At 35.7% G+C, this 27,149-nt stretch overlaps 1 protein-coding gene across 1 annotated transcript in view; it reads left to right on the top strand.

Annotated features, from left to right (window-relative positions):
* The window catches only part of LOC136832147 (hyaluronidase B-like), a 371,768-nt gene that overhangs the window by 253,407 nt on the left and 91,212 nt on the right, over positions 1–27,149 (top strand). The window contains exon 11 of the mRNA XM_067092839.1: positions 20,714–20,845. Within this exon, the coding sequence (XP_066948940.1) occupies positions 20,714–20,757 (44 nt within the window). The 3' untranslated portion in view covers positions 20,758–20,845. The remainder of the gene's footprint in view (positions 1–20,713; positions 20,846–27,149) is intronic.

Genomic DNA, 27,149 nt, shown 5'->3' with positions numbered 1-27,149 from the left:
ACATTTGCATAAATACACAGTTCCAGCAGTTTAACAAAACATACAAAAGTTGCTCTACATTGCTATAAATACATAACAGCTCCTCAGACACAACACCTCCCTCCAAAAAAACTGTAACGCCATAACACACACACACACACACATTAATACATAATACTGCTTTATAATTTAATTACCTTGAGGCCTAAAGAGAGATGGAATTGCATCATCCTTTAATGTTCGTTGTCGGTTAGGGGTATCGATTCCAAGGAGTCTGGATATCATATCATCTTTGTAGTCAGTGTCAGCAAAATGCACAGAGCATACCACTGCATTATCAGCGTTTATGCTATCAGTGCGACAACAGCAATGAATCCATTTTTGTCTAAGTTCTTTTGCCCTTGGAAAACGGAAGTATCATATGTCTGATCCTGATGTTTTTGTTCTTGTATTATAACACCCTTATACTGAACAGTTGTTTGGCATATCTGCATCACTGAAGTATGTCTAGTGGGAAAAGGTCACGATGAAAAGGTGTACACACGAGGATGGCTTGGGTGAGACTGGTGCACAGGACTGCGTGTAAAGGTGCAGCTTGACGTCATCACTCACTCCCGCCTCGAGCTCTACCTGTCTGAGAGTGAGTGGGTTCTTCTGCCCTCTAGGCTACTAGTCGTCCCTATGCCCAGCGAAACTGCGCACTGAATATATCCGGCGATAGCCACATCCTCGAACACCAATCTAGAAGCAAAACTCCTTTACATAGTTTACTGACCGGACTCTTTAGTAATACAAATTCAAGTAAGCGTCAAGAAAGCTATGTACCTATAGGTGCTATCATGTCAGAAGAACAACGAGATTAACCTAAGACTACAAAAAAAAGTAGAAAGTATTTCTTATACTGTATGAAGGAGAGTACCAGACATTTTCATCCCTGGATAAATGGCAGGTGAAAAATAGAACATTCTTACGCCGTAAATCCTTCATACCTAATTTCGACCGGAATGAGATCTCGTGATTTTTGAGAAAAAAAAATATGAGATTACTCCTGACCTTGGCGAAAGGAGAATGTAATAGGAAGGGAATAATGAAAGGAAGAAGTTTTAAGGCAAAATGAAATAGAACGTGGAACGAGAATGTCCAGCCACCAAAACTGGGATACAATGTCAGGCAGAAAAGAAAAATAGAGGTAAAGGAATTTATTCAACGGAGATAAACTTATGAATACCAAAAAATGAGAGAATTAGGATTTCAGAAAGATAATGAATACCAAAAATAAGAGAACTGGGATTTCAGAAAGATTGTGAATACCAAAAATAAGAGGATTAGGATTTCAGAAACATTATAAATACCAAAAGTAAGAGAATTAGGATTTCAGAAAGATGATGAATACCAAAAATAAGAGAATCAGGATTTCAGACAGATGATGAATACTGACATTAAGAGGATTAGGATTTCAGACATTATGAATACCAAAAATAAGAGAATTAGGATTTCAGAAAAATGATGAATACCAAAAATGAGAGAATTAGGATTTCAGAAAGATTGTGAATGCCAAAAAATGAGAGAATTAGGATTTCAGAAAGATGATGAATACCAAAAATAAGAGAATTAGGATTTCAGACAGATTATGAATACCAAAAATAAGAGAATTACGTTTTCAGACAGATTACGAATACCAAATATAAGATAATTAGGTTTTTAGAAAGATTATGAATAACAAAAGTAAGAGAACTGGGATTTCAGAAAGATTATGAGTGCCAAAAAATGAGAAAATTAGGTTTTTAGAAAGATTATGAAGACCAAAAATGAGAGAATTAGGATTTTAGAAAGATTATGAATACCAAAAAATAAGAGAATTAGGGTTTCAGAAAGATGATGAATACCAAAAATGAGAGCATTGTGATTTCAGAAAGATTATGAATACCAAAAATAAGAGAATTAGGATTTCAGAAAGATGATGAATACCAAAAATGAGAGAATTGTGATTTCAGAAAGATTATGAATACCAAAAATAAGAGAATTAGGATTTCAGAAAGATGATGAATACCAAAAGTAAGAGAATTGGGATTTCAGAAAGATTATGAGTGCCAAAAAATGAGAGAATTAGTATTTCAGAAAGATGATGAATACCAAAAAAATAAGAGAATTAGGATTTCAGAAAGATGATGAATACCAAAAATAAGAGAATTGAGATTTCAGAAAGATGATGAATACCAAAAATGAGGGAATTATCATTTTAGAAAGATTATGCATACCAAAAAGTAAGAGAATTGGGATTTCAGAAAGATGATGAATACCAAAAATAAGAGTATTGGGATCTCAGAAAGATTATGAATGCCAAAAATAAGAGAATTAGGATTTCAGAAAGATTGCGAATACCAAAAATAAGAATTAGGATTTCAGAAAGATTATGAATATCGAAAATGAGAGAATTAGGATTTTAGAAAGATTATGAATACCAAAAATGAGAGAATTAGGATTTCAGAAAGATTATGAATATCAAAGATGATAGAATTAGGATTACAGAAAGATTATGAATACCAAAGATGAGAGAATTATGATTTCAAAAAGAAGATGAATACCAAAAGTAAGAGAATTAGGACTTCAGAAAGATTACGAATACCAAAAATAAGAGAATTAGGATTTCAGAAAGATTATGAATACCAAAAATGAGAGAATTGGGATTTCAGAAAGATTATGAATACCAAAAATGAGAGAATTAGGATTTCAGAGAGGTTATGAATGTCAAAAATTATAGAATTGGGATTTCAGAAAGATTATGAATACCAAAAATAAGAGAATCAGGATTTCGGAAAGAGTATAAATATCAAAAATAAGAGAATTACGCTTTCGTAAAGATTGTGAATAATAAAATAAGAGAGTTAGGATTTCAGGAAGATTATGAATACCAAAAATGATAGAATTAGGATTTCAGAAAGATGATGAATACCAAAAATAAGAGAATTAAGATTTTAGAAAGATTCATCGGTAAGGCTACGTACTCTTAATAAAACCAGGGGCAGAATTTCCGACGTTTTAATGAGACGAGTAATTTGATGAAATGAATTCAATTAGCCCTAGTTTTCTTCATTATGGAATTATAACGTATACTCTACGTGGTAACGAAATCTGTTTGATCACCAGATCTACTTAATTAGACGTATTAACATTTTGTTAATGATCGCAATTCCAGCAGACTTCATTTCATGTGTTTTTTTTTAAACTGAGGGTAATCAAACTAGATAAGAATCTCGTGTGTAATTATGGCTTTCAAAATCATGTCATTACCGTAAATCTGAATCGTCACAGCTCTGATTAATGAGAGTGGTATTCTTTTAATTTTCAAAGATGACTCGTGAACATCAAATAGTTGACTGCTTTATAAAATACTGATCACTTCTGGTGCCTTTTTTGTATTCCTGTCTTTCCTGTGACCAGTTGTCGGTATTTCCAGTAAAGAAACTGTTGTTATTTTTACATAGAAATTGCAGTGTAAGGCCTTTTAATTCAGCATTTTGTACTCTTCACGTTTTAAAATGTATATTTGTAACGCGTAAGATTCTGTGATTCCTCCAGAAAGCTGTATATTTCATTTTTTATTTCTTCAGTAAATCTGCAATCCTACGAAAGTAGAAGTTACATCTCTCTGATGTAAGTTTTCATATTTTGTCACAGCTCCAACTTTGAAATGATTAAATTCCTAATGCTTGAACAAATAATTGTCACAGATTTGAGCAACAAAAACACCACTCTTTTGTTTTTAAAAGGTTTATGAAGTTTCCCTTAAAAGAGAACACCCCATGTTTACTAATAAAATGCATCATATTTCCTCCAACAGACGAATAACTTATTACTATTTTTGACAAGTTTTCTGCTTCCCACGCGGGTTTTGAAATTCCTTAATACACCGCCAAAAGAAGTAGCTGTCCTTCGTTTGGATGCATCGCCCACCACCCAGTAAAACCAAAAATACGCAAGCACAAAAATAAAACATCATTTTCCGCTGCTGCCTTCCCGCTAAAGAAGACACCATTGCGGAGACACTTGACCTTTCTAAAGTTGAAGCGGATTTTGAACGAAATGAATAATTTATTTCACAGTTAGCCAAATGTCACGTTGCTTCATTTAGATATGCTACATGATAAAAAAATATTCCATGTTTTGTTTTAATGGTTTACATCATTTCATTCTAAAAGCTTTTCTGTAGCAATATTAATTTTACAGTTTTCCGTTTGGATAAAATATGTTGACTGTAAGCACGTCTGCAATACAGATGGCTTTAATTACCATTATTATTTTCTTCGCTTATTCATAATGCAGTGTTTTTAGGCAATACGGAAAATAATGAAGCCTACGCAGTAAGCCTCGTGATATATTTAGAAGCCGTGGGAGAAGTGATTTGTTCGGCCATGGAATGCCAGTAGAGATGACTTAGGGACTGATAGAGAATTTTTTAGTGTTATGGTAAATGGCAAGAAAGGACTAAATACTGAGCAGGGATGTTATGGTAATATACACACGATTAGTCCATTATTGACCAGATTTTATTTGCTGATTTTCTTTGAAAATGTCGTGTACTTAGGTACATGATGATTATGTTCCTCGCTGAATTTATCAAACACTCTCGCCTGGATGTGTCTATTTTTTTTTAAATTCGATCCTCATTTTGATCATCAAAATGAGGAAATAACATTGGTAAATGAAATAAACATTTTATTTTTGATATCCGTTAACATTTCTCTCCCGTACATAATTCCATCCAAAATAGAATCAAACTTTGTTTAATTGCATTTTGTTATGGGAAACACCAATTCTCATTTCATCCAGTTATTTAGTGCATCGTTTGAAATCACATTGCCCTTCATGCATTGATTTCTTGCGTTTTCTCTTGCAGTATCCATACTTTGGGTATTTTATATCGTGAACCTAGTCAAGTAGGTGCCCTATGGTAACATATCCGATGTCTGGAGCAGTTTTTAAATACTCCTGTTGTGGTCACCATTATAATTTTGGATGTACCAGAACGCAGTTTAAGGTAATAACAAGACAACTCCAAACATCTTGGAATTTTGATGAACTTAGGGTCCATGCATTCACTACTGCCATTTGAATTTAATTTATTTGTATACAAAGTGTTAAATACCATTTTTGAAGCTTTTGTCTATGTGAAAACAGTCTTTAAAGAGTCAGCCGAGGAGGTTGATTCCTCCTATGCAACTCTTGTAATGCATTACAAGAAAAAGGCTTCTTTTGACAGATTCTATTGGAGTTAGTGAATGTTGGTTGCAGCCGATGGTAACAAGGTTGTTGGCCCGTCCTTTCTCAAAGAACAACTTATTTTCCTCAGGAAATATGTATTCCAACATTCAGAGACTTATTTTTTTATAATTAGGGGTGCATTTAGAAGTATGATTTGCATGTGATGAGCCTAATTCGCTCACTCCTACCCCTGCCATGTGAGTGACCCAACTTATAAATGGTAAAGAAATTGTCAGCCGTCCTCTCATGATCTTTATAATTTCTCCTATGCAGAGTCAAATCTAAAAGAACATCATAACCAAGAATATGAGTTTATTTCTTGTTAACCGATTTTTCCTTTTCCAAAACAAGGTGTTATCGAAGAACAAGCACAATTAGCTTTCCAAGTAGTACTTAATAATTACTCATCGATCAACAGTGGACATGCGAGGAAAATGTAAAATTGTAGGTAGTACGCCAAAGGTACCGTTTTTGGATCCAGTATTCTAATGTCTATAACTTATTTTTAATGGTCCATTTGAATGTTACAGCATATGACCCGTAAAAAGACATAGCATATGACCTGCGAAAAGACACACACACATCCCGTAGGGGGGGGGCGTAGTGCCGTCAGTGCACCTAATGTGGTACACTGTAGGCATTACAGAAGGTTCTTTGCAGGGTCCCTTCGGCCCCTAGCTGCAACTCCTTTCATTTCTTTTACTGTACCTCCATTCATATTCTCTTTCTTCCATCTTACTTTCCAGCCTGTCCTAACAATTGATTCATAGTGCAACTGCGAGGTTTTCCTCCTGTTACACCTTTCAAACCTTTTTACTGTCAGTTTCCGTTTCAGTGGTCATTACTAACAACTCTATCTCTTGGTAAAGATGGCAAATATCAGTTTTTCGTTATATACCTTAGAAGTCTTGTACAATGGAAGTAATCAATGCCAAGTAAAGATTTGGTTTTTCTTTCTTTCTCTCTCTCTCCCTCTCTTTCTGTGTGGATAATACAGGTAATTTTCATCAATGTCATTAATCATAATCAACAAATAAATCCGATCGACATTTCAACTATTCCAGAACTATGTATAAATGCTCTCAGGGAGAGAGAGAGAGAGAGAGAGAGAGAGAGAGGAGAGGGAGAGAGAGAGATTCTCATTCCAGTCCCTCTTTCTAATTACCAGACCCCGAATGGGTCAGAATATTTTAGCAGGGGCCGGCTCGTTTTTATTGACTTAATTATCAGTTGCCCCAAGTGATATGGTTTTTCCAGGCACTGGCTTTTAGAAGGGCTGCATTTACACCCCCCATGACGATGTGCGCTGGCTTGACTATGTCTGAGCGTGGAAAGAATTATTTCACATTATGGTATTTTCCGTGACTTAATTACAAAAGATTTTTATTTTGTCTTATTTTATTCTTATATTAAATATCATCCTTCTGATAACTTCTTAATGAAGAAGATAAATGAAGCATATGAGAAATTAACTGCCTGCTTCACGCTGCGTGTGTAGATGTTCAGTTCAAAAACTGAATTTGTGATGTTTTCTTGCGAGTTGATTTAGAGAATTACGGGATCACATGTACTAAAAAGTCTAAAACTGTCTTAGCTGTGACAAACCCGCGATCTTAATTTGTGTGCAGCAGCTAGTACTTAAACATAATAGCAATTTGAGAGATGAATTTTTTATCCAGAAAAGGCTCCCGTCTGTCTGTTTATCCGTCAGTCTATCTAGCAATACATCTCTCCATACAGCCCGGAAGTATCATCTTTCTGTTCTGGTCGTTGTCAGTTCCATTCTTTCGGGAATTCTTAGCAAGCTTATAACAACGCGACCATTTCGGGGTTACCAGTATAACGAGGCTTCGAGCAAGATGCAGGCTCAAGGTATTCTAATTTATTGACATTGTTGTTTTTGACTGAGCTGGCTTTATGCCAACACGGGTTCTTGTTCAGAGAGCAGCCCGTAATTATTGACATAAAATCTCTGACAGGTCAAGAACTCTCGCGAGCGGAAAAGTAGCGTTTGGCTTTAGAGGAAAACAGAGGGACGTCTGTATACAGCCAGATGTGTTTTCTCACACCTGAAGAACGGTTAATAATTCTATATACAAATTAGAAGGAGATTTCAAATACATATGGTTAGAAAGCCCGCAATGCCTGACATACATTAGTAATTACAGTTCTGACAAGGACGTAAAGTATCTTCTGAAAAATGCATAAAAGATCGTTTGAATCAGAAGAGCTGGATCTGTGTTTCCTGAGTACTCGGTGCGTCATGGAGATTTTGTTTTGAAGCGAGGATGGCCAGAGGGTCCCGTCGACAGCTCTGGACCTCACAAGCTATTGCCCGATAAATACTTCTTCGTTGACGTCCTCTTTCTGTACCTCTGGGTCTTCATTATTTATTCCACTTAAAAGTCTGCCAACCACATTCCTAAATTCGTTCCGGTGTAGGTAATTCAAAGGAGACATTCCATATTTGTTATTCTTCTCTCTCTCTCTCTCTCTCTCTCTTTTATATTGAAAATAAAATTCGCAGGCAAAAAATTTTTTTCTTTACCAATTTTTTTTGTAATAGTATTCCTAAACCTGATTTTAGTAGAATAATTTCAAGGAAGTTCCCCTCCTCTCTCTCTCTCTCTCTCTCTCTCTCTCTCTCTCTCTCTATCTCAAATAAAATTCTCAGGCAAAAAATTTTTTCTTTACCAATTCTTTTTTTTAACAGCATTCCTAAACCTGTTTATAGTAGAATAATTTCAAGGAAGTTCCCCTCTGCCCCGCCCGCTCTCTCTCTTTACCATTCCATATTCTGTGTACTGACGATAAAATTTCAAAGTAAAGTATCTCCTCTATTTACATTTTATTCCTCTGTATAACCTGTATGTCCAAACTAGTTTTTTAATAATGATTTTAAAGCTCTCTCTCTCTCTCTCTCTCTCTCTCTCTCATATCAAGAAAATCAATTTCTCTGATGCACAAAAACTTTATACTTTAGCACAAAGCTTCTTTATCAAGATTCTTAAGCATATTTTCAGCAAACTGTGGCACCTGAAATATTTCTTCCCAGACATTGCTCGTGAAATTTTAGTAGCTTTTATTTCTAAGCAATCTTAAATCGAGAGTTTATCATCCTTCACCTATGTTGGGTGGCAGCAAAGTTGCAGGGTTATATTCAGAGTTGACCAAGATTGCTTCGCGCTGAATGCTCCAGAGTTTAATGTAGTTCTCATGAACCCTACCTATAAAATGCAATGTACCGTTGTATGTTTTCATGTGATAAATTCGTCCTATGTTGTTCGGTAGCGTTGGTTGTCATTCATATAAGTAAAAAAAAATTATGTAGCAATATGCATTTATCAACATCTCTATATAACAACTCAGTGTGTACCCAAATATTTTATATTTGTGAAAATATAAAATATAAAATATCTGTGGGCTTCTGTCACTACTGTCCCCATTTGTGAGTTCGCAAAATAAAGGCGCCTTTGCCAGAGCTTTGAAAGTGTACCTAATGTCCAAAGGCTCAAGACATGCAATCTCTTTGCTCTCTCGCATTCTCAAAATTTTTGCATTCTGTGTACAATGACACTTATTAAAGATGTGTAAAGTGTACACGATGGTCTCTTATGCTAGGTTGTAGGTGTGAAAGAAAGGCCCTTCTTCTTCCTCGTCCTTTTATTCTTCTGTTAGCATGAGGATTTTGCCTCATATTGATGTTTTAATATTCAAGGCAGTGCCTAATGTTTTGTCCGGTAGTGGCCTCAGCCACGGCCCATAAAACTCTTAGCCGCGGCCCGTGAAATTCAGCCACGGTCCGGTGGTGGCCTTTGTTGTTGGTACCTATAGTGCTGCCAGAAGTACGATTATGGCTAACTTTAACCTTAAATAAAATAAAAACTACTGAGGCTAGAGGGCTGCAATTTGGTATATTTGATGATTGGAGGGTGGATGATCAACATACCAATTTGCAGCCCTCTAGCCTCAGTAGTTTTTAAGGTCTAAGGGCGGTCGGACAGACAAAGCCGGCACAGTAGTTTTCTTTTACGGAAAACCTAAAAAAACTGATTAATATCTTATCAAGAAACCAATGGAAATGAGCGTCTGCTCATTTCCATTATAATATTATTGTGGTAATATCTCCTTTGCCAACGATACATTAACTCTCTTTGTTGGCCGAGTTTTGCCAACGATGGGCCGGAGTTCGATTCCCGCCGCCGGCTGATGAAGATTAATTTCTGGTGATAGAAATTTCTCGCTATAAAAAATGGTCGAGATTGGTTCTTAGCCACGTAAAATAATCCTTCGGCCAGGAGAGTTAATCAGCTCAGTAAAACTAAGCTATATTAACTCTGAAACAAATTCGGAGAGATCAAAGGTACTAATTTAGACAGTAATGTAATTAGAGCATTCTTTTTCAAATTAGCTTAAGAGTTACAAATTGAAAATGATGACTGTGGCACCGGGGTTCACTGCTTCTGTTAATGAATTCAATTACAAATGTAATTGAGAAATTAATTACATCAAATAATTCGAGAGTTTGTTTTTGACACTTTCTAACAAAGGGTGTACTTTAGAGTTATCGCACTGAAACGAGAAAAACATTGTAATTTATTTTTGTATTAGGTATAATTTGCAATCAGAAAGTAGTTTCATTTATTGTAGTTTACGACTGTTTTATGTTAAATGTACTTGAGATCACAATATATGAATAGATTAGGTTATATATCCTAAAAGCTCCGCTAAAATCCCTTTTTGTGTTTTTAATATTAAAAGATTAAAAACTAGTTAATTTTCGTTGATATTAACAAAAAAGTCAAAAGAATTAGTTCCGAATCTTTTTAATATGGCTGTTTTTATTACTGTATTTACACAAAGATTAAAAACTAGTTCATTTTCGTTGATATTAACAAAAAAGTCAAAAGAATTAGTTCAGAATCTTTTATTTACCCTTTCAACTGCTCGTTTAATTAATCTCCAGTGAAATGAGTTTTTAGTTTCTTCCAAAAATAATGCGTTCTCCTTTGAACCTAGTGGCTTGATGTACAGGGCCAAAGAACCTTCACGTCGCTAGGCTTTAAAATATCTTAACGCCTCAAAGTCACTTATATTGATTTCATTCTACTCTTTTGTTTTTCTCATAGATTTTACCTTCCCAACATAGGAATTATGATTTATTTGTTTTCTTTCTAGATGGAAGTCCATCAGATGTGAAATTATAATGGCGAAGCCTCTCTCTCTCTCTCTCTCTCTCTCTCTCTCTCTCTCTCTCTTTGTTGTACTCAAAGCTATCATCAGTCTTATTACTCGTACAAAAGAGGTCCATTATCCCAAGAAGCTATTCGAGTGCATGGTTTATGTGCCTTTCTCTAATGCAAGCATGCCCTTTTGAGTTCGGGTCGTTTCGGCCGTAAGCACGTTTACGTGCAAAATGGGCGTCGTGTTTAGTACGAACCCCTTGAAGATGTACGTAACACATAAAATAATGACGGGAAATGCCATAAACATGACGTCTTCCGCAAAGTGTTCTGGATGTTACGGCCTAAACGACTTCCCGTCGAATCGTCCCGGGCCAGATGTTTTGTGACTCACCATTTCCCTTTCAGCGTTAATGTATGTGGAGGAATTCTGGCCAAAGCTGTATACTTACAATACAACGGTCACAATTTAAAGCTATTTAACCCTACAATTATTGAGTAACCTCTTGCACTAATATACTTTACACACATATATACTTTTAAATATTTCCCCACAAAATTTAAACTAATTTTTCATCGGCTGTGCGTAAATGATATAATTGGCAGTATCCCTTCAGGCGATCCTGCTTAACACCATAAGTCTCTGAACAGTCGGAGCATTAAATGATCGCGAACCTCATGAATAATTTACATCTTTCATGTTTAAATTGCGCGTAATTTCAATAGATGTTGGGACAGATTCATTTGTAACATATTGTATTATATACATATCCTAATTGGCCTCGCTCTGTACTTTGAAAATACACTGCTTTCGCAAGCTGTGCTTGTCTTAGAATGCAATATATTGTATTTCTTGAGGAGTGCTTGTTTTAAGAATACAACTAAGAATAGAAGGCAGTTTGAGGTCACGATAACAATAAAAACGAGGAAACAAACTATTTGAGTATATAAAAACATTCTTCACAGTAAAACATTCTTGGTGGAATATGCAGTTCAGGTACACTTTCATTAGTGATATGTTTATAGAATAACAGTTTTTTTTCGTTTTCCTTAAAATTCCAGTTGCAGTGGATTCAGCAAAAACCATCAGAGAGGTCATTAAAAACTCGTTATATTTTCCGTCGGAGATGAAGATTTGCTTAAGTGAAAATGGAAATTCTCTTGACTGTGCGTATAAAGGTTCTTGGGCAGACAGGTAATAAATGGGTCTGTCCTGTATTCATTTATTTTTCATTTGATTTTGATATATTTTTAGAACTATTAAACGGTTTATGTAGATAATGTTACTTGTAATCATACCATTTAAATTCGCTATGACTATTATTATAGATTCAGTAACCCGTAAGGGGGGTAGTGCAGTCAGTGAACCTCACTTGGTGCACTGTAGGCATTACTTAAGGGTCTTTGTAGCGTCCCTTCAGCCCCTGGCTACAACCTCTCTCATGTCTTTTGCTGTACCTCCTTTCTTATTCTCTTTCTTCCGTCTGACTTTCCACCCTCTCTAGTGCAACTGCGAGGTTTTCCTCCTGGTACACCTTTCAGTCCTTTTCATTGTCAGTTTCCCTTTCGGAGCCGAATGACCTCATAGGTCAGAGCGCTTGGGCTTTGGCCTAAATTCTATCTTCTATTCTATTCTATAGACTCGGTAAACCTTAATTTTTGGAATGAATATTCACTTTGTATATTGAGCATTCACTCTATATACTGAACCGCTGGGTTGTCATCCGCAGCCTTTGCATTTAATCTCCCTTGTTTGTCAGGAATAAAGAGTAAATTTCACTGTACACGATATTTCAAGCATCGTCATTTTTTCACAATGAATTTTACGGAAAGGTCTTTGCTCCCGGTTATTTACCTTGCCAATATGATCAGATATTATGCTTTATTTCCATGTAATAAATTCATCAATTTTGGAGATGAATGAAATAGCGAGACGACATTTACTCCATGCCTCCGAAAATACGGAAATTTAACTACAACACTAAAGGCAATTGAGAGTCTGACACTTCGTTCTTTTATATCGAGAAGAAAAGTGTAATTTTTCTTTAATTCTTTGTCCAGATAAGTAAGATATATAATTTTTTTTTCATCATAAATAGTATAAGCCGAAACTCCTATTCTTATTTCTAATTTGACCCCAGATGAAAATTAAGGAAAGTCAGTATAAAACCACGCAATTCGCTATTTGAAAACAAAAGTAATTTTTACTCTCGCTGTATCATGATAAAGCTATAAAATCATACAGTAATAGTTATCCTTATAGGTATCTAGTGCAGAGGACACATTTATGTCGATGAAGCACAATTTATTGCCTTATCAGACGTCACATTATTATTGCTATGAAATGTTTCGCTGTTTTGTTCGAGTTACTGTTTTAATTTGTATGCAGTTGTGATGAATCTCTAAGGAGTCTTTGCGCGTATCAGCGAGGCGAAAATGTTATTGTTCCTGAATAAAGAGCAAATTCCCCTGAGATATTTTGACAGCGATATACATTGCACCGTTCATGTAGTTATACGCTGTTGTGATCAAGTTTAATAGATCATATTGTGCATTCCCTTTCTTCTATCTTCCAGTCCACATCATTCCTCTAAATCTTCAATATTTTTCAAACATATTAATGTTACTAAAATAATAAATCTTAAACGTTTGAAACATATCTTTAGTTGCTATAGTCCTTTTTTTTTGTATTTAAAAGCCACTGTATGGCGGATATGAGAAATAGTTTTCTTGATTGCGTACTTTTCGTTTTTTATTAAAGACAGAAAGACAAATCCACGCATAAATATTTGCATGAACAGATACCATTCATAAATGCTGCTTTCTTTTACTCTCGAATCTACCCTTCCCCTCACCATAATTATTGACGGCTTTGAAACTCAAAAACATGTTTCTTTCTACCTGTATAAAGACACCAGTGGCTTACAGCCTAGAGAAAATCAATTCTCTGTAAACGACCGTCAAAGGAGCCATCAAAACCCTCAAACTCCATAAAACCCCCAAAAGCTTAAGTAAAGAAATGACGTCATTCCATTTGATAACGCAAGAAACGTTGTCACATGTTGTTAAATGAGTTACGGAAACAAAATGTTTGATCCCATAGGGGGTTAGTGCCGTCAGTGCACCTCATCCGGTGCACTGTAGGCATTACTAAAGGTTCTTTGCAGCTTGCCTTCGGCCCCTAGCTGCAACCCCTTTCGTTCCTTTTACTGTGCCTCGTTTCACATTCTCTTTCTTCCATCTTATTTTCCACCCTCTCTTAACAATTGATTCATAGTGCAACTGCGAGGTTTTCCTCCTGTTACACCTTTCAAACCTTTTACTGTCAATTTCCGTTTCAGCGCGGAATGACCTCATAGGTCCCGGTGCTTGGCCTTTGGCCTAAATTCTGTATTCAATAATTCATCTGTTTCGGATATCACCTAAGACTGATGGCATATACCGTTATGACAATTGTTTTCCTAATTCATCTTCGTAAACAGTTGATACAGCAAGCGCAATAGTAACCGAAGTCAATAAAATGGAACTTCATCACGTCAACGCGAAATATATTCTGCATCCTTGAATATAATTTATTAATCCTGGGTTAATAGTGGCTCAGTGACATATTTAAACTTAAAAAAAATAATGCATCAAAAGGATATTATTACGTCAGGCACATGCAATCTAATACGCACGTGAAATGTGTGTATATATATATATATATATATATATATATATATATATATATATATATATATATATATATATATATATATATATATATATGTGTGTGTGTGTGTGTACATATTAAAGTCCTCCTGGGCCTCTGTAGGCTCATAGGGCAGGCGCTGATCTCCTGTTTCTTAGGCTAAGAGCCAGTGGTGGACAGGTCCCAATGCCTATGACACGTGGCCACCATGTCGCTAGGCCCACTGTCAACTCTCCAGCCCGAGGGTTGGTACCTATTTTCCTACTGAACCTCTCGGGTTTTTTTCGGACCATTAGGTTGACAGGCTGCCGGATTTTTTGCAGTAGTATAATCTGAGCCATCAGTGAGCGGCAAGGCTTGAACCCCGGCCCTCTCAACTGGTAGTTGAGAATCATACCATTGTGCATATATGTATATATATGTATATATATATATATATATATATATATATATATATATATATATATATATATATATATATATATATATATATATATATATATATATATATATATATATATATATATATATATATATATATATATATATATATATATATATATATATATATATATATATATATATATATATACACATACACACACATATATAAGCCTCTCTAGCAACCTACGCAAAATGAATCAAATGTTCCTATCTTCCTAATTTAAAAATTTAATACATGCACCAGTCTAAGATATTATCACCAAGTATTTTACGTTTCTCACAATCTTGAAGGCACCAAGTATCGAGAAATGTCAGTGAAATCCCCTAAGAAGACATCCTTTAGAACTAGCAAATTCTGGAGGAAATGTTTAAGCCTGGGTTGTGGGGGAATGTGAGCGGCGACAGACCCTCGGCCATTTCTAGAATGAAAAAGGATGGAAGGCCAAAGGACTCCAGCTGTCAAATGCATAGTCTGCCTGGAGGATTTCTCTCTCTCTCTCTGTCTCTCTCTCTCTCACTCTCTCTCTCTTTATATATATTGGCATGTATATATATATATATATATATATATATATATATATATATATATATATATATATATATATATATATATATATATATAATCCTCTGTCAGGTCAGGTCGGCAAAATAGCCTGTTCTGATAATCTGATGCAGGTCTGAATCCTGCATTTGATGTCAGAATTACTTCACATTCTTCCATTGGTATCTAAGGCTTTGTAGCAATAAGTGTATCCAAAGGCTGTGAGGAATTGATAAGTTAAGAGGGTAATGTAGATATTATATTTATTATATTATATATATATATATATATATATATATATATATATATATATATATATATATATATATATATATATATATATATATATATATATAGCTGTAATTTTGTTTTCGGCCAGGTATCACTTCATGGCATATTAGACAGGTTTTAGACATAAACTGCTTGATTTAGACGGACGGTGACCATAAAAGGAACCGCTATGAGCTGCCGCTGCTATCGAAGGCTGCAATGAGGTTTCCCTTAATTATGGATGAAGGTTGTGACCTTCTGTTTAGAGAAAAATACTGTTCCCACGTCAGTCCAGATGGCGGTTGGCCGAGATGTTTTAATAAGAAGCCAGGCAGAACAAAGGCGCATCTCCCCGTTTTGAATCCTACAAGCTGATCCAACGCTTGCCTTCAAAATAACATTAAGCCCCTTCTTAGTAGAGTGTCGCCGATATCGAGGACGGATGCGAAGATAATACGTTCAAGTTTTAAATGTTATGAAGAATAGAATGACGGTAATGACAGTTATGTATTCCACACTTCGTAATATGAAGTATTCAGCTCTGAAATGCCAGATACAAAAGTAGAGATAAAGGAAAACTGCTGCCTGCTGGTAATTCAGAATATTAAACCATTATTTAATGTTACTGTAATTTAAAGAGTATCCTTGCAAAATTATTAAGCGTTAATAGTTATATTTTACTTTTTTCCACTTGCAGGCATTCTACTCCGTGGGAGCTTGCTTCCCAAGTTTAATAATAATAATAAAAAAATATATATATATATATATATATATATATATATATATATATATATATATATATATATTTATATATATATATATATATATATATATATATATATATATATATATATATATACATATATATATATATATAATAGTAATAATATATATATATCTATATATATATATATCCAAAAAAGGAAGAAGCCTGTTAAAGGGTTATTAGAATATATATAAGAGCACTTTTAGGGGCTAACGAGCGGTTATTTGAAGAGTATAAATGGTCACACATATATATGTAATATATATATATATGCGCATGCACATATATATATATGCATATTTATATATATATATATATATATATATATATATATGAAGGAGAGAATATACTTTTAGGCTAACGAGCGGTTATTTGAAGAGTAGCCTATATATGGAGAGAGAGATGCACACAAATATGTGCATATTTATATATATATATATATATATATATATATATATATATATAGAGAGAGAGAGAGAGAGAGAGAGAGAGAGAGAGAGAGAGAGAGAGAGAGGGCGGGGGAGAGAGAGGGCGGGGGAGAGAGAGAGAGAGAGAGAGAGAAAGAGAGATTAGTTGATAATCACCTTTCCAGGATTTGAGGGAGGCTCTGTAGTCCAAAGTTTACAAAGCCAAAGAGAACAACGGATGTGGAGTGGGGAATGGAAGGCTTAGAGTCATTTGGGAGCATTGAGAGATTCCAAGTACTCATCGCTGTGGGAAGAAGGGGAATCAAAGCTCCTGCTAGTTCGTGCTCTGGCTTCTTCCTTCACTTTTGGAAAGGAGTAACCTCGATCGACTTTACTGTTCGGTGGCTTTTTCTTTGCTTCTGCTGCCGAGCTTTGGCACTTTCTTCTCGCGTCTGATTCTCCTGATTTTCATAATCTTTATTCCTTTAAGAAGATTAACAGGCGCGTTCTTCCTGGTTAAGAATCACCCTTTCTCGTCTACTTTTACTTTTTCTAGTTTTTATCTGCGATAGAAAATAGCATTTGACTAATCTTTGCTTTGTTCTTTCCTTTACATTTATATATAGATGAAAATGTAAAAATCAAGAAGATTTCTATCTAATCTTAAAGGATTCATTAGTAGTAAGCTTCGGTTGAGAGAAGATTTACTAAGCGTGAGTCATAAAGTAGATTCTCTATATGGCAGCATTTGCAGATATTTACAGTTTCAATGTATAAATACTCTCTCTCTCTCTCTCTCTCTCTCTCTCTCTCTCTCTCTCTCTCTCTCTCTCTCGCCTTTAAATGACTTTCTTTTTGTCAGGTTGACATACGTGGAAAATCAGTGTCCAGTCTCCAAGTAAGTTAGAGAATTGTGAAGGAGATTTGAAGAACTGTGAAACAGGCATTTTGAAGTAGAGAGCAATCTGGAAACCCCAGAGCCGTGACAAGGACAAATTATGGTGTGGGGATGGGGGGTGGGGGGCGGGAGATATAGGCCACATTGAAATGTAATCGAAAGAAAGAAGTCATTATTCCTCTAAATTGCCAACTAAGATAATTAATTAGTGGAGCCATTTCACAATCGTCAACTTACAGAGAATAAAAAATGAGCCAAAAACTAATAACAAAAAAATTGATGAAACAAAATCGTTTCTCCAACACATTGCAGCAGACAAGAGTCAATTTGAAAGAACGGTTTTCGTTTGCATGAACATGTGTGTCCTAGCCAAGCTGAGCTCTTTGAATACACACCGGCGGAATATTTATAAGGCGTCGCCTTCTCTCGCGCTTGTATCACTTCAGAAAGCAAGGGACGGGCCTCCATTCGTTGCTTTAACAAGCACTATTCAGAATAAATGAATGCGAAGTTTATTTTCCCGACATTATTTTTTCTCTATCCTTGAAATTTGGAGCACAAATTTCAGGTCAGTTTGTGAAATATCAAGGATCGTTTTAATGATATTTATATTTAGTACCGGTCAAGAGTGCATATCTTTGAATTTAAGAATGTCCGACAGAAAAACTCAGATATACAGGGAGTGTGTTCTGTGCTCTTACTACAATTATTTTGTAAGTATGTATGTATAAATGTATTTATAAATTAACAGCACCTAAAACAAGTATACATTCGTGGTCATATACAGGATACATGTACATAACTAAAATTTAGACTATCTAAAACGAAATAATGAATCTTTCGATTGTCAAACTTTGATACAAAACTCTTGCAAGTGATTACGTTTTCATGGGTGAAACAAAATCCATCTGCCTCCATTCACATCAAGTTTTGATTAACAATCACATGCGATCGATGCATTCAATTTTTTCTCGTATATATAGCCAGAATTTTATTTACAAACCTTAATTGAATCATTTGGTCTACGCATATGTTTGGCGAGGGACGCCAGTATATATGTAGTATTTTTATGCTTTATATATGCGAAATATTTTCCTTTCAGTATCGTGCCCGTTGCGCCAAAATGTTCTTGTTTTCATAGGTCCTTACTGACTTACTCCCTTATTTTTTTATTATTATTATTTTAACCTTATGGTATAATGTTATTAATCCAGGTATTCGTTCTTGTCTCCTGAAACAAAACAAAAAAAAAAGTTAAACGCAAAAAGAAAATCCAACGAACTTGTTATTATTCTGTACTATCTTCCCGGATGTCCAGGTACAGTGGTGACTATAAAACTAAATGGATATTAATTAATACCAAATTGATACTCTTTGCATCTCTCTCTCTCTCTCTCTCATAAATTAATGATCTTTTGCATCTCTCTCTCTCTCTCTCTCTCTCTCTCTCTCTCTCTCTCTCTCTCTCTCTCTCTCTCTCTCATATCCTGAAGAAAATGAGGTTTTCAACCCTTCGAGAGTTTTTTCTTTCATTTTCGATCGTTTTGTAAGCTTTCATTGGACGACAGTATATTAGGGAGATTCAGACGGAGAGGGAATCTGTGTTTTACTGGCAATTCAGGGTTTCGTGGATCACTCTTACTACAAGAATAAAAGCCGTGGGAAAGAATATAACAGAAATTATGAATAATAATCATACTACAGTTACATGCACTGATAGATGAAACACCAACTAAAGACGCATACGAGGAAAACTTTATTATATTCTCTCTCTCTCTCTCTCTCTCTCTCTCTCTCTCTCTCTCTCTCTCTCTCTCTCTCTCTCTCTCTCTCTCTCTGTAGGCAGTCAGCTAAGGCAACGCTTCTAGTAATAAAGGGAACTTTCCACTCGGTTTTAAATGTTCTAAAATTACCTGAGATGTATGTAGTTGGAGTTTATTTAAAGTAACAATTAAACAAATCTTCGTCTTATTTAACATAGATTCAACTTTTGATAATATGGCCGTGCAGGTTTTACTTTGGCGTAACAACATAGCAGTCTAATAAAACCATTGAAATCCTGTTAAAAACTCCGTGTCATAAAAATTGAAATTAATCCTCATCCGGTTAACTCCAAAATGAGGCCAGCGACAAAGGATCATCTTAGATATGGTCATTTCCACCGGAAGGACTCTCGACAACCGCATCCCATCACCAGTCTCATTCTGTGTGATGGCTCCTTTAAGTGGCGGCCATCATTCTTTTAGAGATCGTGAAGGGGTGGAGGCAATAGGGTCAAGCCAGGGGCTGGACCCCACAAGAATTTTTTGTTTAAAAGATGAAAAACTCGCCGGGCACACGTTTGTTAAGTTTGGGGATCGATTCTGGCTTACCGATCACCCGTCCACCTAGCTCATGGGTTTTCAACTTTTTTCTCCCCACGTACCATTTTGGGTATTTTTAATGTCAATAATGTACCCTCCTTCACTTTGTATAAAATAGAAAACAAAACAAATGCAGAAAAACATTCCATTGTGTATATTTGCAAGTACTGTACTGAAGGGAAGTAAGTACACAACTCTCCTGACATAACCAACAATATTGTAAACACAAAGAATTCCATAAAAATAAAGAAAATTGTTTATAATTATTTACCTGTGGCTATGCAGTCAGTGGGCGGCCAGGCCCCTAACCCGTGGGGAGAGCGTACCCCCTAACTGACCCTTGGCGTACCCCCTGGGGTATGCGTACCCCAGGTTGAAAACCCCTGAACCATCATCTGCTGGGTTCAAGAAAGAATAAGGGCGTATATGGCTAGCATATGTGCAATAAGTATAACTAAGTAAGGAAATTCATGTCGATGCCAAAGCATTCCAAGCTCCTTCATTGTAGGGTTTTTTCAACAATTCTCCAACCCAGTAGTTTGAATTCCATCCAGGTTCGCGTAAACTTGCCTCACGGAGAGAGAGAGAGAGAGAGAGAGAGAGAGAGAGAGAGAGAGAGAGAGAGAGAGGGAGGTGTTGGTGTCGATTCTGCACGTAAATAATCTATTGTCAGGCTTAAATGCATTAATTTAGATCCGACTAATAAACGGATACTGAGGTTGTCATGGAAGTGAACCATACTTTTCAGTCAGATCTTTTAGTTTCCATTTACACTTCCTTTAATGTTTAACATGGCCAGCTTTTCCTTGAGACTAGCCGTTTCATTGCAGTCTATACGTAAGCGTACAGCCGTACTATTTCACCTTATTCACAAGCGATGACTAACGTAATTACCTTTACTTGTTACAGTTGTCGTGTCAGGAGTGACCGTTGATGGAACCCAGCAAATCTAGGCTTCTCTTGGTTCCTGTCTTCTGTGAGACTGGAGAGGTCTTTGTTCTCGTCCTTGTGCTGAGAGGTGTTTTGGGAGGTTCTGGAGAGGTGAGTACAATTGCCTTGGGTACTTAATGTATTTCAGCGTGCCTTTGATCTCAAAGAAAATGCGCACCAACTCAATAACTATACTAATATTTTTTTTAATATCTTTTGTCATGCGGCATAATTCTTCCGACGGTGTAAAATAGCTGAATGTATGCTTATAACTTTACGTATCCTATGACCTTCCCTCGTTTGCGAGGCAGGTCTGGCGTGTATTTTTTGGGGGGAGGGGGTTAACTTCATGCTTCTTTCCTTTTCCTCTCTGTGTTTTATTCAAGTCAGGGCTACTAAATGGCATCAGCCTAATTACTGCACATTAAAAACGGCAAATCTTTGTATAACTCTGCTAAATGCAGTTATTAACAACATTAATGTCAGTCATTGTTTCAGTCTTACTGCGTTTATTGTTAATAATTTTTTTTTTTTTTTTTTTTGTGACAGTCAGGCATCGTAGGCCGAAGACTTACACCTTAGCCAAAAGTTGGAAATCAGACATTTCTTTATTCCTCTTCGTCCGCATTCAGGAGTCAGATACTAGCAAATAATCCAGTACCTCGTCTCTAAAGATATTATAAACGAGCTATAGTTTTCCGTGGGTGACCTACATTAGTATTAAGTATTTGAAATGTACAGACAAATGAAGTGCAAAGTAAAGTATATTGTTGACATCATCTCGGGTGGAAGAGATCCTACACTAACGAACGTCAAAAGTGTTTTTATTCGTTATTTTTTTCCTTTTTTTTCTTTACTGATGGGGGGGGACAGTGAGATTCTCTCTCTCTCTCTCTCTCTCTCTCTCTCTCTCTCTCTCTCTCTCTCTCTCTTACTTTGATAAATACAAAACGCTCGTCTTAAATAAGCTTCTTAACAAGGCACTAGTTTTTATTTGTAAGCTCTTGACACATTCAAAGACATTTTGTCATGTCATGCATCGTATTAAGTAAACTCCTCTCTTATTTTGCGACATCATGGATTGTAAATGTTGGTGAAATTACCACTGGACAAACTCAGATCGTGATACTGATTTCCTCTCAGTGAGTTAGTTTCTAGAGAGGAAGACTGACAGACAAACAAACAGGCAAACAACCAGATTACAAACAATGTCTCTAAGAAGTTCCCCCCCCCCAAACAAATAACTGACGAAAATAACTATAAAAAAAAACTAAAGTGGCTGGGATTTATACACAAAAACACACACACACGCAGGCATATATATATATATATATATATATATATATATATATATATATATATATATATATATATATATATATATATATATATATATACACATACATTCTCTCACACTCACTCACCCACCCAGACTAACACACGCACACACACACACACACACACATATATATATATATATATATATATATATATATATATATATATATATATATATATATATATATATATATATATATATATATATATATGGGATGCTGTGGAGGAATTATTAATAGAACAGTTATCTCACAAGAGAAAGTTCAAAAAGTGTTATCAAAATACAAATAGAGAAACTTTTGTATTTTCATGATAAATACGTTCCAGAAAAAGTGCTACAATGATTAAACTATCACAGTAAAGACTCATATCTCAAGACTATAAATAAAACGTAGAGATCGGTGGAAGGGTCATTAACCAACTATATTGATGTGTCGTCGACTCGGGATGACTGATGATTTGCAATGGTCAGGTTGTGGACACTGAACAGAGAGAGAGAGAGAGAGAGAGAGAGAGAGAGAGAGAGAGAGAGAGAGAGAGAGAGAGAGAGAGAGAGATTGAGAGAGAGTGGGACAGTGAATTATGGTATTCCTTACGAGCAAAAGATAGTTTCTAGTACACCTAATTAACCAAAGCTATTGGTGATACGAGAGAGAGAGAGAGAGAGAGAGAGAGAGAGAGAGAGAGAGAGAGAGAGAGAGAGAGACATGTAGGCTACAACTGATGGGGCAGCACTTTACAGAAAGAGAACTTGTTGGCCTTAAGTATTACATTGGCAAGGCTTCCGTTGTTATAAATCCTCAGTAGTTCGTTATCTCAGATACGGTCTTCTAACCCTTTTAAACCTTTGCTTCCAGTTTTCTGGGATTACTCTCCTTCATTATACGTTAATTAAGTCACCTCGCACGAATAATGGTGACCTCGTTAATTACTCGAGCGAACACAATTTTATACGATATTTCTCGCCTGCGTAAAGAAAGAGAATCCTAGAGAACAGAAGAGACGATAATCATGAAAATGTGGAGTTTAATAATTAGTTCTGTTTAATTAAAAATGTGTTTTTTTTTTATCCTTCTTTCATTAGCTCTCTTAAAATAAAAAAGTAAACATCATTTGCTCTGTGCACTGTTGAACAATTAAATCTAAAATTGCAAGTTTTGGTTCTTTGTCAACCATGAAATTTGTAATCAGAATTAAAATCAGGCTGAATTATTTCCAAATTCGTATCAAGCCTTTAATTAGCTGAACACGTACACAAAGACGCAAAAACCACACACACACACACACACACACACACACACATATATATATATATATATATATATATATATATATATATATATATATATATATATATATATATATATATATATTGTATATATATTGTATATATATATATATATATATATATATATATATATATATATATATATATATATATATATATATATATATATATATATATATATATATATATATATATATATATATATATATATATATATATATATATGAATGTCTTTTCCTGTAATACTACAGTGTAATATGAATATAAGAAGGCCCATAAAACACTATTTAAACGTTGAAACCATATATTTCGGGCACACCTTTATGTTTTTGTATGTATACCATTGTAACTTTCCACCTGTCCATATTCTACCAGTGAACAGGGGCACAGAAGCTAGTGCCCGAAATATATGGTTTCAATGTTTAAATAGTGTTTATGGGCCTTATATTATATTCATTATATATATATATATATATATATATATATATATATATATATATATATATATATATATATATATATATATATATATATATATATTATTAATATTGTTAAGGGAAACCACTTCCTAAACAAACCCAAACCTCCAAACTGCCTTGCACCCCAAAATAATGTAATTTCGTACTGATACCTAACTGAGGAAGGGCATGAGAAATTCAGCCCCTATGTAAATTTCTCTTCATGCTCCCCTTTTTGGTGCATCTGTTTATCTTTTCTAAAGACCTGGTGACTGCTTGAATTACCTCTTTTCAGATAAAAGGTGAATGGAGACGAAGCCTGCCGAAAATCCACTAGAAAGGTTAGTTCCCCATAAAAACTGGCGAACATGGGTTGCCAGGATTTGGGGAAGATCCCAACATAGAAAATGAGGTGACTGAACCGCCATCTTGCGACTCCAGTGACTTCTGGAAGGAGCGGGAAAATAAGCCCCTGAGGTCATATAAGGCGAGAAACAGTGGCCGTGGCTCTCAGAAACACCCTGTTAGTAGACCGACACACTACCCCTTGCATCCTCCTAATTGAGCTGACCCGTCCACATGTTCACCTTTCGACCACCCAGTTTCATTACCTGTGCATTTTCCCATTAAACTCATCCCTCCAGAACTGGTGAAATTCGACGATGCCCCTCCAACACTCCGTCATAAGGTAACGTCCTCACTAGAGGTTTTTTCAACAGTCACATCTTTAATCTTCAATTGTACTCTTATTTTCTTTTTTTGAAGTGCGAGTTATCACAAAGACCTGACTCACTTAGCTCAGTGTGAATTTTAATGCAAGAATATCGCACCAGAGTCGAGTTATCTTGGCACCCTCCATGCAACCCTCGATTCGCCCGTGATTGTTATAATTATCCTTGTGTAACTGCTGGCGTTATCAAATTGCAGACGGTACATTGGCTGTGGAAACATCAGCTTGTCTTGTGCTTCTTGCAGTGAAAAGGCCACTGCAATACATTCTTCAGTATCTCTTTCAAGAGGATTTATCACAGACTATTCAATTTTTGGAACAGTGATAGCATAACTAACCATGGTAGCCCCTGTTGTATCTGCCTATCATTCCCCAGTCTTCTGATTGACATGTTTAATTGTAAATATATTCCATTTAAAGTAAACCTAAGTGTTTATCTGCAACAGTCCTTCGTTGAAGTACGGCTCGGCCCAACTATTTTTTTCTATTAAGGTTCCTGCCTGACCAAGCAATTGCAGTCAGAATCTCAAGGTGTATTAGTAAGCCCCCTGTTCACGAGCTGGACCCCAGATTGGACCCCCGAACAAGGAATGCAGTAAGTAGGCCAGGTAAGAACTTTAAAGTGGCGACCTAATGTCTAGAATAGTAGATTCCAGCCAGTAGCTTTCGATAAAGCTGGATACCAGATTAGAAACGAATCTGGTAACGTAAATCCTAAAATAAGCACAAGCAAGCAAGTTCCCACAGCGTAAGTACGATGTTATTAATTTTAGCTTATCATAGGTGCGAATAAAATCTTGATTGTTTACATTGTTAGGAAAGAATAGGCCCCGAGCATGCTAACAAGATTTTTCAAGGCGAAGAGAGAGTGCGTCTTCCAAAAATCACAAGAAATGTGACTAACGCATGGTAGTCTGCATGTCTTAACTGCTAGGATTAGCTAAGCAGTGAAGTACGAATATAAGTGATAAAGAAAGGAAATAGTGCTCTTATTCCCTCCATGTGCTCTGGACAATATAAAATTCGGGCCGCGAATTATAGCCAACCAGAAATTTTTCTGTTTGCTGGAGTATCTCTCTCTCTCTCTCTCTCTCTCTCTCTCTCTCTCTCTCTCTCTCTCTCTCTCTCTCTCTCTCTCTTGCTTGTCGTAGCAAAAGCACTAGGTTTTCGTAAAAATTGTGGTTGAAACTTTAAATAATTCCAAGAAAAAAATCATTTCATTTGCTAACACGTGAGTCATTGTAAACCCCAAACTCATTGCCTTTGACCGCCATTTTAACTATAGGTAATCGAGCGAATTTCTACACATTCATAAATCCCAAGCGCCAAGCTGGGAAAACCGTTCCAATAGCACTCATCTTTTTCATAACTTTTCATGCAAGATTTCGCTCACAACGAACAGCACCTGTTTCACCCAGCTGCCCCCCACCCCGCCCTTGTCAAATACCAGGCAAGTGACCATTGTGTCAATAACCATACTATGCAGGCACGGACCAGTCAGGCAGCTTTCGTATTTAAATAGAGTAAATACATTGCAGACTTGACCATAAGAAAAATATTCAACCCGTAAATGTTAGTTGTAAGCATTTTGTACTCGTCATATCAGAGAGGATTTATTTACTTCGCCTTCGCACTGAAATTTATAACAGCGTCATATTATTTACATCTGGTTACCTTCGTACTACGGGGCAGCTAAGTTCTTTTGCCAAGTAAGGCTCGTGTGTTACCAAAACTTGTTGCACAGCGTACGCTCATCGGCTCCAACCATCGGTTGTTTCTAAGCCTATTCAATTACAAACTCCCACGTTCTATGGACACGCTATGTTTATTCCTTTGAGAATTTTCCCCTTTTGTCCAAGAACATCCCAGAGTCATTCACTTATGAACCTTATTTACATTCTCAAAACATCTTAAACTCTTTCATTAACGCTCTAGGACACGCCAGAGTCGTTCACTTACGAACCTCTTATGAACCTTACGCCCTGAGAACCCCTTAAAGTCGTTCATTTACGTCCTAGAACACGATAGAGTCATTCCCTTACGAACCTTTACCAGTTAAGTAATCATCTTACTTTATTTTTTTATTCATTAAAAAGGCTGCTTAATATCACTTTCGTAGAAAGGAGATTATTACTGGTGTTCACAGCATATTAAATCTGCAAAGTAGAGTAAAAGTCGTAAGTTATATCATTTGTTTTAATTGACGTTGGTCTTTCACAGATATATTGCATTTTTTAGTTCTGAGAACCCCTTCGGTTCGTTTAATTAAGAACCTTACGTTCAAAAACCCATTATGGTCTTCAAGCTAATAGTTAACTTCATTTAAGAGCACGTTCTTCGGACCATTTATTCATTATATTCATCTAAGAACTCATTAAGCTCTTCAAGCTATTAGCACTTCATTTATGAACACGTTCTTCAGACTATTTATTAATTACGTTCAACTAAGAACCTGTTATGCTTTTCAAGCTACTAGTACTTCATTTACGAGCATGTTCTTCGAACTGTTTATTAATTACATTCACCTAAGAACCCATTAGGCTCTTCAAGCTACTAGTTACTTTCATTTAAGAGCCGTTCTTCGAACAGTATATAAATTAC

The sequence above is a fragment of the Macrobrachium rosenbergii genome, chromosome 49 (assembly GCF_040412425.1).
Source record: "Macrobrachium rosenbergii isolate ZJJX-2024 chromosome 49, ASM4041242v1, whole genome shotgun sequence".
Classification (NCBI taxonomy): Eukaryota; Metazoa; Arthropoda; class Malacostraca; order Decapoda; family Palaemonidae; genus Macrobrachium; species Macrobrachium rosenbergii.
This window is presented reverse-complemented; position numbering and strand designations above follow the sequence as displayed.